Source organism: Crocuta crocuta, unplaced genomic scaffold (assembly GCF_008692635.1).
Source record: "Crocuta crocuta isolate KB4526 unplaced genomic scaffold, BGI_CrCroc_1.0 scaffold167, whole genome shotgun sequence".
In the NCBI taxonomy this organism is placed as follows: Eukaryota; Metazoa; Chordata; class Mammalia; order Carnivora; family Hyaenidae; genus Crocuta; species Crocuta crocuta.
The window spans coordinates 4,000,060-4,020,310 of NW_027532406.1; the positions used below are offsets into that span (position 1 = coordinate 4,000,060).

The 20,251-nt window shown below is 38.5% G+C and overlaps 1 protein-coding gene across 7 annotated transcripts in view; it reads left to right on the forward strand.

The window, feature by feature from the left end:
* Window positions 1-20,251, forward strand: part of ASCC1 (activating signal cointegrator 1 complex subunit 1) — a 104,567-nt gene that overhangs the window by 51,309 nt on the left and 33,007 nt on the right. For all 7 annotated transcript variants that reach the window (XM_077778488.1, XM_077778494.1, XM_077778495.1 and 4 more), the window contains exon 7: window positions 979-1,098. In XM_077778488.1, the coding sequence (XP_077634614.1) occupies window positions 979-1,098 (120 nt within the window). The remainder of the gene's footprint in view (window positions 1-978; window positions 1,099-20,251) is intronic.

The following is a 20,251-nucleotide window of genomic DNA, read 5'->3' on the forward strand; positions in this document are numbered from 1 at the left end:
AAATTTTCTTTCCTCCATCTATTGCACAAATAGTACTATATAGCATGTACATTGTTGTGTACTTTTTCTTAAAACTTTAATATTTAATCTGTTGCCAATCTTTGGTTGTTCTAAACAATGCTTCAGTCAAACCCTGTGCACAGTTATTTTTCATGAGTGTAAGTGTAACCTATTACCTCACATCAGGAGGTAATATTGTCTGGTTGTTCTTTTGTGTGTGTGTGTGTGTGTGTGTGTGTGTGTGTGTGTGATAAGCTTGATCAGTGGGTTCAGGTATGGTTAGCCTGATCCATCATTTATAGAGCTCCCCTCTTTATATTTTCTCCAGCTTTTAGGCATTAAGTTTTAGCAGCCATTGCTACTCATTGTCTTCATCCATTATTTCATCAGGGGTTGCAAAACGGTGATACCCTAATTTCATCATTACTTCTGTGTTTATTAGTTGGAATTCTTCTTTAAAGAACTTCCCTTTATCAGCTGTGGTTGGATATGTAGCTGAATTCATAATTATTTCTTAGGTTTGGCTCCTAGAAATTGAATTGCTTGGACAAAGGGTTTCTATTGTTGAAGCCTTTTTATAAATATTGCTATTAGGATGTTCTACTGCTTTATGCCTCCACCATTGTTAGATGAGTAAAATACTGTTCACAGCTTATAGAAATAATGAAATAAAGCCCAAGAGATGGGCAACACATTAAACGTCTTCATCAATCAGAACTGTCATTCTTTGGCTTTTTTCTTGTGAGTACTAATAAACTGGTATTGGGATAACTGTAGTGTGACTTTGGAACTGCTTGTGTTTCTAGCTGATGTGCATAGAACACAATTTTGAAATTAAGATGATTAGATAATATTGCTAGTTAAAAAAAACCTCCAACAGTTTCATTTTTGGCAACATTTGACTCTATATAATAACTATGTTTAAAATATAATGGCCCTCTAAAACAATTATAAAGATGTAACTTTTTCCCTTTGCAGTGACATTTGTGGGGGCAAACCCCTCGAGGTAGAGATGGCAGGGATAGAATACATGAACGATGATCCTGGCATGGTGGATGTTCTTTATGCCAAAGTCCATATGAAAGATGGCTCCAACAGGTATGTTTCTGGAATGCTTCTTTGTTTCCATCAAGAGGTGCCTGCAAGCAGTGCTAGAAGTTCAAGTTTTGATTCCTTTTTTCTGAGATCTTACTATTGAAATGAGTGTGTCACTTCTTTTTTTTTTTTAATCGTAAACGATTATCTTTTTTTTTCTTTTTTTTTTTTTTACAAATAGTTTATTGTCAATCGTAAGCGATTATCTTAAAAGAAGAATTTGTTGTAGGAAAAGTATCAGATTTTAGTCTGATAATTATTGAGTTACTTGGATGGTGGATATTGATTGTAGCGATCTAGTTTTTATGATGTACGCTTTCTTCATGTTGTTCAGGCTAGGCTATAGGAGGCAGGAAGGATGGCATTTTAGGATGGTAGTTGCAAAAGTGACATAATGCAGATCTAGTGAGTACCAGGACAAAATGGGATGATAACTATACAGACTTTGTAAGATTACTAGGATTAAACTAATCTACATGAAATGCTTTGAACAGTGCTTAGCACATACAAACCTCACTAAAACACATACCAACAAATGTTTACTGTTTTTTATTTTTGTTATTACCACACTTAGATCGCTTCTGGGGATTTTCAGTCTACAACCCAGACTATTTCTGAGGCTAGCCTAGGCATCCAGAGCCATTTCTAATGTTAATGCCGTTTATTAGTCTATTCAAGGTCTTCTGTGAGCAGAGGAGCTAAACTTGAACTGGAGGTTTGTTTTTGTTGTCTTTTGATTAAGTCGGGATAGAACAGAGCTTACACTGAACCAGAAACCCTCTAGAGAAAATTAAAGTCTGTAGGCAGGTCCCCAAATTGATTCACTTTTGTAGAGGGTCTCTTGTAAGATTTCTCGGGGCGCCTGGGTGGCTTAGTCGGTTAAGCGTCTGACTTTCGCTTGGGTCATGATCTCGCGGTTCGTGGGTTCGAGCCCCGCGTCGGGCTCTGTGCTGACTGCCAGCTCAGAGCCTGGAGCCTGTTTCAGAGTCTGTGACTCCCTCTCTCTCTGACCCTCCGCTGCTTATGCTGTCTCTCTCTCTCCTAGAAATAAATAAAAAAAAAGAAAAAAGATTTCTCATCTATTTCAATTCAAATTGATAATCTCAGTTATCTTCTATCTCAATTCAATTGGAAGTCAATTTGGGGGAGGAGCGTAAAGAAGGAAAAGACGGTATAGAATCAGATGTTGTGTGTGTTTTGGACCAGATTTGTCTTGGATACCTGCCATGTGCCTAAATAGCGTACTGATGACCTTGCCTTAAAAAGTAGGGATGCATTGTTCTTTTAGGACACTTCAGACCATTATGAGATTGGAATTTGATATCTGGTATGGGTCATTTACTTTCCATTGTAAGTTGTAACAGTCTGATGTCCTCACCATTTATAGGGCTGCTGTGTATGAGGAAGATTACTTTTCAGTTTTGTGAACAAAAACTGAATGATAAGATAGTAGTTCTCAAACTTTTTGTTCTCATAATCACTTTAATTTCTTAAAAATTATTGATGACACCAAAGAGCTTTTCTTTATATGGATTATAGTTCTCAATATTTACCTTATTAGAAATTAAAATTAGAAATTTAATACTTGATAGTTCCTTAAAAATAGTAGTATTTTTAGTAATTACTAAAAATTGTAATTGTTATTAATAACATAAATAATATTTGTGTATTTTTGTTTACATAAATATATTTTTCATGAAAAATCTATTTCCCAAACCAAAAGTATTTAGTGAGAAGATAGGCATTGTTTTACATTTTTGTCAGTTTCCTTAATGGAAGACAGCTGGGTCTGAATAGAGAAGCAGATATCTGCTTGCAATATGTTGTTTGGATTGATGTATACGAGAAAATCTGGACTCACACAGAAACGTATTTGGAAAAATGAAGAGTACTTTCATGGTGTTCTCAGACAATTCTGGATATATGATGCTACACTAAAACTTGACAAGCTAATAGTTTCGTAGAGGTCAGAAACCCTGTCAGCAAACATTTCATACTCTTGCACTAAAAATCCATTGATCTCTTTTACATTTTGACTGGACCTTTAACCTATGCACAGTTTGGTATTGGTCATTTAGAAAATACTGGTCCACTGAGTTACGCACATCTTCCAAATGTGGACACATTTCATTATGCAGTATTAAACACGTATTGATTGCACTACTAGTTTCACCACAGTCTTTAAGTATTAGGAAGCAGAGACACATTTTCTAAAAATCTTATTTTTACTTGAAAGCTTAAATTTTATTATTGACCCAAAATACTGTTTTCCTTGAAGTTCTTTTTTGAGAAAATGTCTGTCAGATAGCCAAGTCTGAATAACCATAATTTGTCTGTCAGTCGTTCTTTCTAGTAAAAATGGTGTTCGTGGACAAAGAGGCTGGTCCAGCTCCAGCTCTGATAACCTCACAAGTGCTTTTCCTCTGGACAGCTGTCTGCGGCCACATACAGCCCACCCGCCCCATCCAGACTGCTGAGTGCATCCCACAGGCATATTAAAAAGACATGTGCTCAAGGCCTGAGATTTAATCAAATTCATTATTTTTACAGTTTCATCAAGGATAAGTGAAACTAGTTTTCTCCAAAACTGTCAATGTATAGTGAAGAATATACTATTGCTTGTACAATATGCTTCTGCTGCCTGAGTTCATACTAAGGTGCCAGCAGTTTTGTTGTTGTTGTTGTTTTGTTTAAGAAAATTTTTTTTAATATTTATTTTTTGGGAGAGAGAGAGACAACGTGAGCCGGGTAGGGCAGAGAGAGAGGGAGACACAGAATCCAAAGCAGGCTCCCAGCTGTCAGTCAGAGCCTGACGTGGGGCTCGAAGTCACAAACTGAGAGGTCATGACCTGAGCTGAAGTTGGATACCTAACCACCTAACCGACTGAGCCACCCAGGCGCCGCAAGGTGCCAGTAGTTTTACTCAGCATTCCTTCTTTACCATCTGTTCAAATGTCATCTCCGTGAAAAAGCCAGACGGTGTCATAGAATTCTTGTAAACATAGTTGTGATGTCATGGACTCCTCTAAGAGAGTCTCAGGAATCTCCAAAGGTCCACAGACCATACTTCAGCAGCCTTTGATCTAACGCTGAAGATTGCCTAGTTTCCGGGGAAATTATAACTAACTTTTTTTAGCAATCACTCTTACCTGGCATTGTGCTTACATCGTATTATCTCCATTTTATCTTTGCAGCATCTGTATAAACTGGGTAGTATTCGACTGCCTGTTTTATAGATAGGCAGTTTCAGTGAGTTTAAGTAGTTTGACTAAGGAACACATATCGGGCAAAACCGTGCTCTGAATCCCTATGCCAGAATAAAGAAGGTTTTCAGTGTGTGTATGCTAGGTTGAGTAGGATAGACTATGTTCCAATTCTTGCTTCCACTTTTTTTTTTTGAAAGCTGCAAAATTTACATAACATAAAATTCACATATAAAAGTGTGATCCCCTTTTTTTTGAAAGTGGTAAAATTCATATAACATAAAAACACCATTTTAAAGTATATAATTCATTAGGATTAAGGACATTAGCAACATTGTGCAACCACCCCCACCAGTGTTTCACACATTTTTATCACCCCCAAAATGGAATTCTGTACCCATGAAGCAGTCACTCTTCCATACCCCTCTCCACTCTTCTCTCTCCTCTGTTCTCTCCCCAGCTCCTGGCAACCACTAATCTAGTGTCACTGTGGATTTGCCTATTCTGGGTATTTCCTATAAATGGAACCACACAATAATGTTTCCCTTTGTGCCTGACTTCTTTCACTCAGCATAATGTTTTCCAGGGCTCATCCCTATTGTAACGTGTATCAGACTTCACTCCTTTTTGTGGCTGAATAACATTCCTTTGTATGAGATACCACATTTCACGTTGATCCATTCATCAGTTAATGGACATTTGGGTTATTTCTACCTTTTGGCTATTGTAAGTGGAGTGGTCTTCAGTTCTTTTGGGCTGACTCTTAAAATGTACTACATTTTTTATTTCCTTGATTAACCTTATAGTTTTATAGGGCATCATAGCCACTTAACCTGACCTCTGTTAATTTGTTTTCTTACTATCTGTTATGGGGTTTATTCAATTTTTGTTCATACTGGTTTAAACCTTACTGTTGTAAAACTGAAACCTGTGATAATTTATAGACATACAGTTAACATGAAGCTCTGTGGAAAATTTACATGGGATTACAGCAATAAAATAGTGAATTTTTCCTAATCTATGGCTTCAAGTCTGCATATGTCATAGACTCCACAGTTTTTATTTACTCTATTCTTGGGGGCCCCCAGAGGGAAAAAGAGAGGTTACTGGGAAGAGATAATAAAATCATTTCTTTGAGTTTTTCCATTGGATAGCTTTACCTTTTTCTTTAATAGTTAGATTCTTGGTTCGATAGAAGGTCTTTGAGTGTAAAGAATAATATGTTTTTGAGATTGGAAGAAAATAAGAGCCATGGAAGTTAGGTGGCTTTTGAAGACAAGGCTCAGCAATGATTGATGCCCACAGTAATGGAACAGTGAGTGCTCCAAAGGCGAATACACCCATTATTTTCCCAAAGATCCAGCCCTTAATATTTTGCACACTTATTGTTGTCAAGGCTTTATAAATTGAAAGGTCTTATGAAATATCCACTGAATCCATTAGTGTGATCAACCAAGAACATTTTTGAATAATTCCCATCCCTCTTATTGCTCCTTTTTTTTTTCTTTTGCCCATTCCTCTTTCACAGAGAGAGACATGTTTATGTTATTTCAAAAAGATTTGTAAATTCTCTCTTCAGATTTGTGGGAATTACTAAGAGACTTAACAACCTCTTATTTAATTCAATTTTAAAGCTATTCAAATGCCTCCTTTGTGCAGGGTATTTTGGAAGGCTGTGCAAATTGATATGAATTGAGTAAGACATGGTCTGTTTTAAAGGAACATTAAATCTTTTTGTTTATATGAAGAGATACCGCTCAAGACAAGAGGCATGGGAGAGAGACCATGTTGTAAGAAAAGTACATTCAAGTTTCTTTGTATGATTTCATATAGTTTAAATCAGAGATTCCTTTTCTTAAAAAGATTGAATGTGAAATACCTGACCTTTAAAAGGATGGAACCGCTTAGATCAGATTTGTCCTCGGGAAACTCAAAGCTGGGGCAGTGGAGGTTCACTTACTGATGCATCCTTGGGTCTGGTAAAGCATGACTGGGTAGGGAAGCTGCAGCAGTCTTTTACTCATTACTTAGTAGTCAGCTGTTGCTAAGACTTAAGTGCTGAACACAGTGGCTGCTCTGTTCCGTCTGCTACTGTCACACAAGCGTCCATCCTTGCGCCTGTAAGAAGAATGGCTTCCTCACATTTTCCTGACAATACAGAGTCAACTCAACTTCCTTTTTCCCTCACAGTCTACTATTTTCATCCCCCCACCCCACTCACTTTCACTCTCTGAAGAATGGCATGCATTATCTCTGATAAGGCTAATCTCTTTTTCACCTGACCTCGTTCCTTCTTTTTGCTTCAAAGACCTGGCTCCCTGAGTTATCCCACCCTGTAAGTGCATTTCCAGGCTGCTTTTCCCTCCAGCATTTTCCAGCGCCCAGCACGTGTGGCGCAGTAGACTCCAGGGCTTCCGTCTTAAGGAGGAGGCAGATGTCAGTAATTAGGGTACAGTCGGGTGAGGGCTTTGGTTGAGAATCTAGGAGTGCCTAGATGGGCAGCAAAACTCTGCTCATGGGTGAGCAAGTTTTATAAAGGAAGACTTTACAGAGTACGTTTCTTTGCTGAATAAGGAGTTCACGGCCCAAGAGAGTAGCAGTTTAGGAAAAGGGAATAATAGTAAGGACAGATCTAGAGGCACCGTTTTATACCATGTAAAAAGGATGTTGGATTTTTATTTGATCGTTTGTTTATTCAACAAAAATTTATCGAGTGCCTGTTTGCCAGGCACCGTGCTAGGCTGTGAATATAGACTGGTGAATAAAGCCAGGCGCAATCATTATCCTTATGTAGTTTACAGACTAATGGAGGAAACGGATGCTAATAAATGACACAGAAATGTATAGTTGACCTTTGAACAACATGGATTTGAACGGCACAAATCCACTTACTTACAGACTTTTTTAGTAAATACAGTACAGAACTGTAAATCTATTTTCCCTATGATTTTCTCAATAACATCTTCTTTTCTCTAGCTTACTTTATTGTAGGAATACAGTATTTTATATATATAACATACAAAATGTGTGTTAATGGGCTGTTTATGTTACCAGTAAGGCTTCCCATCAACTGTAGACTGTCAGTAGTTAAATTTTGGAGGACTCAAAAGTTTTCCATTGATTTTCAACTGCATGGGGCTCAGAGCATTGTTTTGGGGTCAACTGTAATTGCAAAGTGTGATAAAAGTGAGGGGGGAGGGATGGTGCTCCATTAAAGAGGAAACTATCATAGCAATGTGGACTGGGGGAGGGCAGAGTCAGGGAAAGCTCCGACGAACGATATTGAATTGAGATCTAAAGGGCTGAGAGATTGCAGGCAAAGGAGAGGTGGGAAGGCTCTTCCCACCTTTTGTTCTAGGCAAAAAAAAATATAAAGCAAAAGCCTGAGACAAGAGACAGTCTAGCAGATTCCAGGTATGGATGAGGTTTAATAAGGGAGAGGGTGGGGTAACAGGAGATGGCTATGTGAAGAAATTAGAGCGGCGTGGATTGACAGTGGTAAAAGATAAGAGAAAGAAGATTGAACAGAAGCAGAATAACTAAAAAGAGATCCATATCAAGGTAAATGCGATGAGACTGCAGAGCACTAAAGCCAGAGAAGATCTCGAAAGAAGTCAGCCACAAAGGAGTGGCAGTTATAAGTATCCCTCAGTAACATAGTGGAAGTGAAAAGACAACAGAATGTTTTCTAGAGGAAATAATGGTCAACCTGGAATTGTGCACTTGGAAAAAAAAATCTTTAAGAACAAAGGTGAAATGAAGACTGTTATAGATGAACAAAATCTCTGAGACTTTATCTCTGTGAGATCTGCAGTACAGAAATGAATAAAAGCTATATTTCAGAAAAGGGAAAAGGAATCCAGAGCATCTGAGATGCAGGAAGGTTAGTATGAGATGCAGAAAAGAATGGTGGATATATAAAGTGGCAAACATTGTGTGTATAAAATACCTTTTATGTAATTTGAGAGAGTTGTGTTTTTTATTGTTGCTTTTAATTTTTTCTTAATGTTTTATTTCTGAGAGAGAAAGAGAGACAGAGTGAACAGGGGAGGGTCAGAGAGAGAGGGAGATACAGAATCTGAAACAGCCTCCAGGCTCTGAGCTGGTTGTCAGCACAGCTCGACGCGGGGCTCAAACCCACAAACTGTAAGATCATGACCTGAGCCGAAGTTGGACGTTTAACCGACTGAGCCACCCAGGCGCCCTTGTTGTTTTTAAAGTAGGCTGTATGTCCAGCGTGGAGCTCAATGCAGGGCTTGAACTCACAACCCTGAGATTAAGACCTGAGCTGAGATAGAGTCGGATGCTCAGCTGACTGAGCCACCCAGATGCCCCATATATTTGGGAGAGTTAAGAAAAAACTGAGGCAATCTCCCAGTTCATGGGTTCGAGCCCTGTGTCAGGCTCTGCGCTGATGGCATGGAGACTGCTTGGGATTCTCGCTCTCTCCCCATCTCCTTGCTCCTCCCCTGCTCATGCTGTCTCTGCCTCTCTCAAAATAAATAAATAAACTTAAAAAAAAAGATAGAACTAACATTGTTCAGTTAACATAACTGTCAGCTAAGAGCACTGTAAATCAAGACTAAGAATTTGGAGTTGAAATATTCTAGTTTTTTTAATTATTATTTCGGGAGAGTGACATTAAGATATTTCTTTAACTTTGTTAAGCTAAATGCACATAGTAAAATTTTTAAAGTAAATCTGAAAGAGAGTACATAAATAATAAGCAAGTAGAAAAAGGACAAAGGAACAAATGGAAATTTAATCCAAAAATGAGCAAGAAGTGTAGAAAAAAGTGGAATGAGTATTTAAATGTAAGACAGCAAGAAGTCCAGATGTATATATATGTTAGTGATACATGTTAATGAATAAACTTACTGCTTAAGAAAGAGATTATAAGATAGATATAAACAAAATTCAGTTTTATGCTCTTTACCAGAGATACATCCATCCATGAGGTTGCAGTAGTAGAAAGGAAAAAGATACACTAGGCAAATACCAAAATGAAGTTATGAAGTTGGCATAACAATTCATATTAGTAACAGAGAGTACTATTACATAATGATAAGCAATTTACCAAGATGTTATAATTTTAAACTTGTACCCATTAGAGCAGCCCCAAAGTAGATTCAGCCAAATTTGTATAAATAATTTTTTAATGGGGAGAACTTGAGAAATCCATCATCATGGGAGGAGATTGTGACATATCTTCCAATTATTGATAGGCCAAGCAGATGTAAAGTCAGTAAAGATACAGAAGTGCTTTTTTTTAACTTAATTTTTTTAAGACAGAGAATGCACATGTGTGAGTTGCAGAAGGGCAGAGACAGAGAGAATCCCACAGGGCTCAATGAGGGGCTCACACTCATAAACTGTGAGATCATGACCTGAGCTGAAATCAAGATTCAGTTGCTTAACTAACTGACAACTTTACCCAGGCACCCTGACACTGAAGATTTTAATAATTGACAAGTTTAAAAACAATGATGGCACAAAAACAGACCCTCAAATCAATCAAACACAACAGGGAACCCAGAAATGGACCCACAAATGTATGGCCAACGAATCTTTGACAAAGCAGGAAAGAACATTCAATGGAATAGAGACAATCTCTTTAACAAATGGTGCTGGGAAAAGTGGACAGCAACATGTAGAAAAACTAACCTGGACCACTTTCTGACACCATGCACAAAAATAAACTCAAAATGGATGAAGGACCTAAACAAAAGACAGGAAGCCATCAAAATCCTAGAGGAAAAAGCAGGCAAAAACCTCTTTGACCTTGGCCACAGCAATTTCTTACTCAACACGTCTCTAGAGGCATGGGAAACAAAAGCAAAAATGAGCTCTTAGGACCTGATCAAAATAAAAAGCTTCTGCACAGTGAAGGAAACAATCAGCAAAACTAAAAGGCAACCGACAGAATAGGAGATATTTGCAAATGACCTATCAAAAAAAGGGTTAGAATCCACAATCTATAAAGAACTTATCAAACTCAGCAGCCAAAAAACAAATAATCCAGTGAAGAAATGGACAGAAGACATGAATAGACACTTTTCCAGAGAAGACATTCAGATGGTTAGCAGACTCATGAAAAAATGCTCAACATCACTCATCATCAGGGAAATACATATCAAAACCACAACGAGATACCACCTCACACCTGTCAGAATGGCTAACATTAACAACTCAGGCAACAACAGATGTTGGCAAGGATGCAGAGAAGGAGGATCTCTTTTGCATGGCTGGTGGGAATGCAAACTGGTGCAGCCACTCTGGAAAACAGTATGGAGGTTCCTCAAAAAATTAAAAATAGAACTACCCTATGACCCAGCAATTGCACTATTAGGTATTTATCCAAGGGATACAGGTGTGCTGTTTCAAAGGGGCACATGCACCCCAATGTTTATAGCAGCACCGTTGACAATAGCCAAAGTATGGAAAGAGCCTAAATGTCCATCAATGGATGAATGGATAAAGAAGATGTGGTATATATATATGGAATGGAGTATTACTCAGCAATCAAAAAGAACAAAATCTTGCCATTTGCAACTACATGGATGGAACTCGAAGGTATTATGCTAAGTGAAATTAAGAGAAAGACACATATCATATGAGAGGAATTTAAGATGCAAAGCATAATGGAAGAAGGGAAGGAAAATAATATAAAAACAAGGAGGGGACAAAACTTAAGAGACTCTTAAATACAGAGAACAAACAGGATTGCTGGAGGGGTGGTGGGTGAGGGGATGGGCTAAATGAGTAAGGGGTATTAGAGAGGACACTTGCTGGGATGAGTACTGGGTGTTATATGTACAGGATGAATTACTAGAATCTACTCCTGAAATCATTTTAGCATTATATGCTAACTTGGTTGTAAATTAAAAAATAAACAAGTAAATTTTAAAAAATGAACAAGTTTAATGTAATAGTCATTTCTGGAATTATACACCCAGCAATTTAGAGAATTCATATTCTTTTCAGGCATATGGAACAATTGAAAAAAATTGATTACACAGTAGATTGTAAAGTAAGGCTTGATACATTTCAGTCAGTTGGTATGTTACAAATCACATTTTCTGACCAGAAATACAGCAAGGTTATCTACAATTACCAAGTTATTAGAAATAAGAAGAGAGTTTAACTAAGTGATTTGCTATAAATTAGTATAGTAATATATACCAGCAGCAAACAGAAAATGTCATTTATGAAAGACACCAGCCCTGTGACTTGCTTTGACTAATGGAATGGGACAGGAATGATTTGTAAAACTGTCATTGCTAGGCATTAAGAGATCTTGCATCTCTTTTGTTTTCAAAGTTAACCTCTTAGGACCCAGTTGCTACTTAGGGAAGTCCAAACTCTCTGGCTGGAAAAAGAGACCTCAAGGAAAAGAATTAAGGTTTCCTAGTTGACAGCCAGCACCAAGGTTCCAGTCATGTGAGTGGGGCCATCTTGGATCCCCCAGATTGGGTGTAGCTCTCTGAAGAGGAAACAGATCAAAAAAGTAAATAGAATAATTAGAAGTTATAGTGGGGTCTACGAAAGAAACAAGAGGATAAGAAGAATAACATAGGGGGACCTACTTGTAGATGCAGTGGTCAAGGAAGGCATCTCTAAGGAGTTCAGACTGAAAAGACACAAAGGGATGGTGGTAAGAGTGTACGAGGCAGAGGGAGGAGCAAGTGCAAAGACCCTGAGAAAGGGCCTTGTGTGTTTCAGCACTTAAAGAAGGCCAGGAAGATAAACAAGGGAAATGAGGCCAGAGAGGCAGACAGAGACTAGATCACACAAGGTCTAGACAGTTGGTCTAGAATTTGTATTTTTTGCCCTAGGTGCACCAAAAGGTTTTAAGCAATATAGTGACATGATATTTTTAAAAAGGTCATGTGTGGGAGAATGAGTTAGAGGGGGAAAGAATGCAAGTGGGGAAATCAGGTCATATTGCAACCTAGGCTAGAGGTGAAAATAAGTAGCCAGGTTAGAGCAATAACAATGAGCAAATGAAAAATCAATAAAAAGGCACCATCCATTTATTTAAACAAAACCCTTAGGTACTTAGGAAATAACTATAATAAAGTACGGGTAAGACCTTTTTGCAGAAAATTATAAATTATAAGTTATGGTATAATTATAACTTATAAATTACATTATATATACATGAGAGATTGCTCATGTTCATTGATAGACTTCGTTTCATAAAGATGTCAATTCTACCCAAATGAATCTATACAAATGTAATGAAATTATAGACTACATATGTAATTGAATTGAAGAGCCAGGAATGGGAGGGGGAAGTAGCTAAAAGGCATTCGAGGAAGCCAGGTGAGAAACAAGGCCTGAACTAGCGCAGGAGCTATGAGAATTGGTACATGGATGCAAGAAGAGTAAAATCTGCTTGATTTGGCAGTTTTCTGAAGGTGGTGTGTAGGAGTCAGATGAGTAGGACCCATTATGACTAAGCTGGTTTATCTCAGGAATACAAAGATAAAGTAAGACCAGGAAATCTAATCACATCCAACTCAATAGATCAAATTTAAAAATAATGTCTAAATGCCTAAAAGCCTTTTGATGAAATTCAGCCTATTTTTTTCATTACAAACTTTCAGAAAGTAGAAAGATATTGCCTAATATGATAAATATCTATTTTAAAGCAGAAGCCAACAATTCTACTGAATAGTAATTTACTGGGTTTATTATTGCCATTATATTCAGAAATAAAGCATGATTGCCTGTAATCACCATCACTCTTAAACACATTGTTCAGAAAGTTCATGCTAAATCCTAAGCTGTAAAACAGAAGACAGCTGAAGACAAAAATTGCCATTGAGGATAACAATTGAGGATAATCTATTAAAAAAAAAAACTCTAAAATTGATAAGAAATCAGTAAAAGTACTAATAAGTATAATAAGTGGTTGGACAAAAGATAAACACCCCAAAACAAGTAGTTCAGTACTAACAAATTGTTAGTTCTGGACACCACTTTAGACACCATAAGAGGTACAAAAATGGTTAAAATAACCCTTATTTTAAGGACTTGAAATCTACTTAAGCACTCAACCATTAAAAGAAAAGACAAATTTTAAAAAGAAAACTAAGTAGATGTTTGATAAATGACATGAGAAGGTCACTGCTGCTAAAGGTATAAATTAGGATAAGCTTTTCAGAAAGCAAGCTGGCACTTTATACCAAGAGTTTTATTTTATACTCCTTCAACTTGCTCCCTATGGGAATTTTTCTATGGAATTAATCAGATATGTGAACAGATCACTGTATATGGGAGATAGATCTATTCCAGTATTGCATATAACAGTATATACTGGAAACAATGTAAATATTCATCACAAGCAGAAGAGTGAGAAATAAACTATTGGACATCTGTAGAGTAGAGAATACTAGGGATTGACTAAAAATTATGTTTTGGAAAAATGGCAGATACTCACTATATAGAGTATTATGTGATGAAAATGGATTACAAAACAATTTATAAATTTACATTTACTTTTCTCCCCCTCAGAAGTGGAAGAGAGAGCAAGAGAGAAATAAATCTGTTAATCTCAATACATAAAAATCTTATCAGTGGTTCTTTCTGGATAGCAAGAGATTATTTTTTTCCCTTTAGCTTATCTGATTTTGCTTTTCAATAATGTGGATATAACAGGAAAGTGTTATACCTATCCAGCTTCACTTGGCCAGGTCAGGGTCAGCAGTAATTAGTGTGTAATTGTAAGTGGTAGAATCATAGTTTGACCTGGCTATGACTGTGAAGCCTGTGTTCATGCTGGGACAGAAAGGGGGATTAGGAGTAATTGGAGACAGGGGCGCTTGGGTGGCTTAGTAGGTTAGGTGTCCGACTTCGGCTCATATCATGATCTCATGGTTTGTGAGTTCAAGCCCTGCGTCGGGCTCTGTGCTGACAGCTCAGAGCCTGGAGCCTGCTTTGGATTCTGTGTCTCCCTCTCTCTCCCCCTCTCCCATTCTCATCCTGTCTCTCTCAAAAATAAGTAATAAAACATTAAAAAATTAAAAAAAAAAAAAAAGAAGAAGACAGAAGCCTTAGAGACAGACTACTCTTTTGAGAAGTTTGGTGAAAAGACGATGAGACAAGTGTATGTATATGTGCAGTTAAGAGTTAAATTTCACAGCTATGCAGCCTGGCGTATCTGTACCATCTTTCAGCTTGCCATCTTCCTTTCGCAGCCAAGCTTCTTCTCTTTACATTGTTTTCTCTTAGGGATGTAAAGGTTTACAAATGGGTAAAGTGAAAATTAACTGGCTCCCTTACCCTCTGCCCTGACCCTCCCAGTTTTCCTCCCCAGGACATGGTACATAGAACAAACAATACTGAGAGTCATTGTATTCTATGCATATTAATTTACACAAACAAGACCACATTACACACATGGATTGACAGTTCATTCTTCTCATAGCACATAACCTAGAAATTACTTTTATGTCAGTGCATATATAGATCCCATGAAATAAAACTACATTTGCCCTTCTGAGCCATAGCCTATATGTCATAGGACTTATTTGTTTAGAAATTTCCCATCAGAAATGCAAATCAAAACTATAATGAGATATCACCTCACACCCATCAGAATGGCTAAAATCAACAACACAAAAACAAGTGTTGATGAGGTTGTGGAGAAAGGGGAAACCCTCCTGCACTGTTGGTGGGAATGCAGACTTGTGCAGCCACTCTGGAAAACAGTATGGAGGTTCCTCAAAAAGTTAAAAATAGAACTACCCTATGACCCAGAAATTGCATTACTAGGTATTTTCCCAAATAATACAAAAACGCTAATTCAAAGGGATACATCTACCCTGATGTTTATAGCAGCAGCATCAATAATAGCCAAATTATGGAAACAGCCCAGGTATCCATTGATTGATGAGTCGATAAAGATGTGTGTGTATACACATACACATACATACATACAGTAGAATATTCAGCCATCAAAAAGAATAAAATCTTGCCATTTGCAGCGATATGGATGGAGCTAGAGAGTATTATGCTAAGCGAAACAAGTCAGAGAAAGACAACATATGATTCCACTCATGTAGAATTTAAGAAACAAGGCAAACGAGCAAAGGGGAAAAATAGAGGCAGACCAAAAAACAGACTCTTAACCTATAGAGAACAAAGTGATGGTTAGCAGAGGGGAGTTGGGTAGAGGGGATGAGTAAAATAGGTGATGGGAAGTAAAAAGTACACTTGGAGTGATGAGTACTGGGGTGATTTATGGAAGTGTTGAATATTATACACCTGGAACTAATATTACACTGTGTGTTAACTAACTGGTATTTAAATAAAAACTTTAAAAAAAGAGAAAAAATCTACCATCATTTCTTATCTTTTTTTTTTTTTTTTTAAATGTTTATTCAGTTTTGAGGGATAGAGGGAGACATAGAATCCGAAGCAGGCTCCAGGCTCTGAGCTATCTTCACAGAGCCTGATGCGGGGCTTGAATCCACAAACTGCGAGATCATGACCTGAGCCAAAGTCAAATGCCCAACTGACTGAGCCACCCAGGTGCCCCTCATACCTTTTAAATTAATTAATATTCCTCAGTCTAGCACTCAAGATCTTCCAGTATGAAACCAACTTAATATTTCAACTTGATCTTCCACTGCTTTGCACTTGCCCCAAGCCCTAGCCAACTTCACTGCTTACTGATGATTCTTTGGGTCTTTCTTAGTATTGTTTCTTGTGACTAAAACTTCTCTCATGTTACTCCTCATCTTTTTGTATTCTCATGCGGTCTTTCCTTACAGCCATCTTTTCTTTTCTCTTTTCTTAAATGGACTATAAGATTCTTCAGGGCAGGGAGTACTCTTATTCAGCACTGTATACCCAGTGACTTTTAAAATTCAAGTTCATAGATGTTCAGTGAATGTTATTCACCTAAGTTATTCACTCATTCAGCAAATATACAAGACGAATTGAGTACTGTTAGCTTCTCGTCCTAAGCCCATCCTCCTAACAGCCTATTCTGTTCCCAAACCTGCTATACTCTCTTCCACGTTTAAATTACCTGAAGCACCTTGTATTGCTTATGTCATTACCAAAGTCTTCTTTATAGTTATTGTAGTAGATTGTAAGCTCCTTAATAATAAGGGCTATATTTGCTTAATCTTTTTTCTTAAAGCTTATTTATTCTGAGAAAGAGGGAGAGGCAGAGAGAGGGGAACAGTGAGAATCCCAAGCAGGCTCTGCACCATCACAGAGCCCCATACAGGGCCTGAACTCATGAACCACAAGATCATGACCTGAGCTGAAATCAAGAGTTGGACACTTAACCACCTGAGCCACCCAGGCACCCCTTGTGTAGTTCTTCATTTTCATAGTGACTAGCATAATGCCTGTATGCAATAGTCACTCAGGAAATAGTAATTGTATGGGATTGAAGTAAACGGGGGAAAAAATCCAAACAAAAGCCTGGGATTTGCACTTTCTAGGAAGTCAGTGATCTTTCTGCAATACAAATCCTTATCTGTAAAGATGGCTCTGGAATGCTTGAGCTCTAGAGTGCTTATGGGCCTTTTAAACTAAGAGCTTAGATTTAAGGCATTAATAACTGGCTTCTGTTTTCAGACTCAAAGCACTGTCTAAATGATAAAGCTGCTTAAGAATAAGAATAATTCAGCGTTTTTCACATAGCAACCCTATATTATTTTTAATTCAGTTAAGAGGAAGCAAAGGCATAGAGAAGCTCTGTGACTCATGTATAGTCAAACAGGAAAGGATCAATGAAGAAAGAATCAGAAGGCTGTACTGTTAGAATTATATGGACATATTGTCCAATGTGGTATATATGACATCAACCTGAAATTTAGTGACTGTACCAAGTACCTTTAAATTCTTTTAATAGAACTCCAGAATATTTGTCATCTGTGAATCATGTGTGCGTGCAACAGCTCTCGACTGAGAACTGATTATGTGTCAATTAGGCATTAATTTAGGTGCCAGAGTGAAACAGGGAATAAGATAAAGAGCCAGCGTTTGTGGACTGCACAGTGAGTTGATAACAGAGCAGAACCAACTTGGATTCTGGTCTCTGTCCTGACTGGGAGCAGCTCAGCCTGTCTGTGCTTCACTCGTCTTGCATAAAATGAGAGGTTAGACTAGTACTTTTTAAAGGACTTCAGTTCCTTCAGAGTCCTAAGTCTGTGAATTGGACAGAAATCTTAATTTTACAGAAAGAGCTGGAAATTGGTTTCTTTCATTTAGTCTGTTTAATTTCCTTCCTCTAATATTTCTTGCTCCCTGTTTCTATCTAGTTGAACTCCCTATTCACTTCTTTTTCTTTAATAGAGGAGAAGAGAAAAGAAGGGCCCCATTCTGCTGTGACTTGTAATTGAGGTAGATCTTGAAGTCCTTGGTTATGTTCAGACTTAAGTTATGTTGTAGTGTTTAGAAGTATTTCAAAACCTTATGTTCTGTCATGATGTTAGTTAATCAGAAACTTTAGACCCAAGATAACGTAGGTCTTTGCTTACAGATCCATATGCACAATTAATTGAATCAGTTAACCATAAAATTAGAGTTCTGTGCAGTGTGAATAGATTTTATTTTCCCCTTCGGAGTGTAGGGACAAAGTCATTTTCATCCTTTCCCCCTTTATAGTGCAGTCCTTAAGGTGTGTACTCGGAAGCCACATGGCATGCATTCTGATTTGGGGTCTGCCACCTGTTAGATGATTTGGTCAAGTTTTATAACTTCTCTGTGCCTTAGTTTCCTCACTGGTAAAATAGGAATAATAATTCATTGTGAGGATTAAATGTGTTAACAGATCTCAAGTGCTTGGATTAGTGCCTGCCACCACTCTAGCTGACCTCTGTACCTCTGGTCTCTTCTCCTTCTGAAGTGTTTTTCTATTCTGCTTCAGAGTCAGCCTTCAGAAATGGACACCTGACCACATCGTTCTCTTTTTTGTTTTTTTTAATCTCTTAAAAACTTATTTTATTTTATTTATTTTTTTTATTTCTAGGAGAGAGAGAAAGAGAGAGACACATGAGCAGGGGAGGGTCAGAGAGAGAGGGAGACACAGACTCTGAAATAGGCTCCAGGCTCCGAGCTGGCAGTCAGCACAGAGCCCGATGCGGGGCTCGAACCCACGAACCGCGAGATCATGACCCAAGCGAAAGTCGGACGCTCAACCGACTAAGCCACCCAGGCGCCCCATTAAAAAATTATTTTTAATGTTTATTTTTAAGAGAGAGACAGAGCATGAGCAAGGGAAGGACAGAGAGAGAGGGAGACACAGAATCTGAAGCAGGCTCCAGGCTCCGAGCTGTCAGCACGGAACCCGACGCGGGGCTCAAACTCACAAACAGCCAAAGTCAGACGGTTAACCGACTGAGCCACCCAGGCACCCCTGATCGTTCTCTTTTTTAAATCTCCGTGGCTTCCAATGGTCTGACCACTGCTCATACCAGCTCATTTCCACAGTTCCTTTCCCTTCATTCTCTGCCGTAGCTATATTCAGTAATCAGTTTTCCAAATAAGATGTGATCGTGCATGCCTTGCCATCTTCTGCTTGAAGTGTCCTTCCTTCACTGGTTTAACTGCACATCTTCAGCAATCCTTCAAGACCTCGTTTATTTTTTATATTTACTTCTCACTTTTTAATCAGTCACATCCATCAGTTAACCAATCACAGCCAGTAGTTACTGAAAGCCAAGTATAACGGAGCTCCGGAAGATCCAAGACATATACAACATGCTCTTGAGGAGCATACAATCTAGTCGAGGAACAGGACAGACAGACTTGAAATAGCAAGGGACTGTCCCTGAGAATGCTAAGGAGAGCACACATAAGTGAAGCAGCATTTCAGAGAAGGGCAGAGTCATTGCTCACAGATAAAGGGGAGTGGGGGCGTTAGGGTGGTTAGAGAGGCTTCATAGAAGAGTGGGATGGGTTGGGCTTGGAAGGATCTGCATAGGTGGAGGGAGGGGCTGAGTACTGTGGCCCCGGGAACAGAAGGCACAGAGGTGGCGCTTGTCAAGCCACTCAGTGGAGGAAGCCTGGTAAGAAAATGTGCATGTTGAGGAGTGCTGAGGTCACGAGGCAGCAGGGGGTCACTGGGGTGTCCAGAGCCTGGAGCATCCTGAGTGAGTGGTGTGTTGTAACGCTCTACCCCATGCCAGCCACATTGGAGCCTGACGCAAAGGGACAACTTGGCAGGCAGTACTGACATCAACTTCATTCAAAATGTTGATATTATGTTAATTATGGACTTTTTTGCATTAATTTTTATTTTTAAAAATACTGCATTAAAACATGATTTATTGGGGCACCTGTGTGTCTCAATAGGTTAAGCGTCCAACTCTTGATTTCAGCTCAGGTCATGATCTCACAGTCATGAGCTTGAGCTTCATGTTGGGCTCTGTGCTGAGGCGTTGCGCCTGCTTGGGATTCCCTCTCTCTCTCTCTCTCTCTCTCTCTCGCCCCCCCCTCACATGTTCATGCTCTCTCCCCAGAATAAAATAAAATCTTAAAAAAAAAACACACATGGGGGTGCCTGGGTGTCTTGATCCAACTCTTGGGTTTCCGTTCAGGTCATGATCTCATGGTTCTTGAGTTCGAGTCCCATAGTGGGCTCTGCACTGACAGTGTGGAGCCTGCTTGGGATTCTCTCTCTCTCTCTCTCTCTCTCTCTCTCTCTCTCTCTCTCTCTCTCTTTCTCTCTTTCCCCCAGCTGCTCCCCCACTCATGCTTTTTCCCCTCTATCTCAAAATAAATAAACTTTAAAAAATAAATTAATAAAAAAGTAAACCTCATGATTTATTTAGATTACTGCATTTTTTGTCACTCTCTTACATTTTGTGCCCAAAGTAAGTTCCTCACTTGCTTCACCCTAGTGCCAGCCCTGTGTTGTAGTTCTGAAGTTTGGTGGCAGGGACGCGAGTTTTGTTTTATTATTTTTATTATTATTATAAATAATA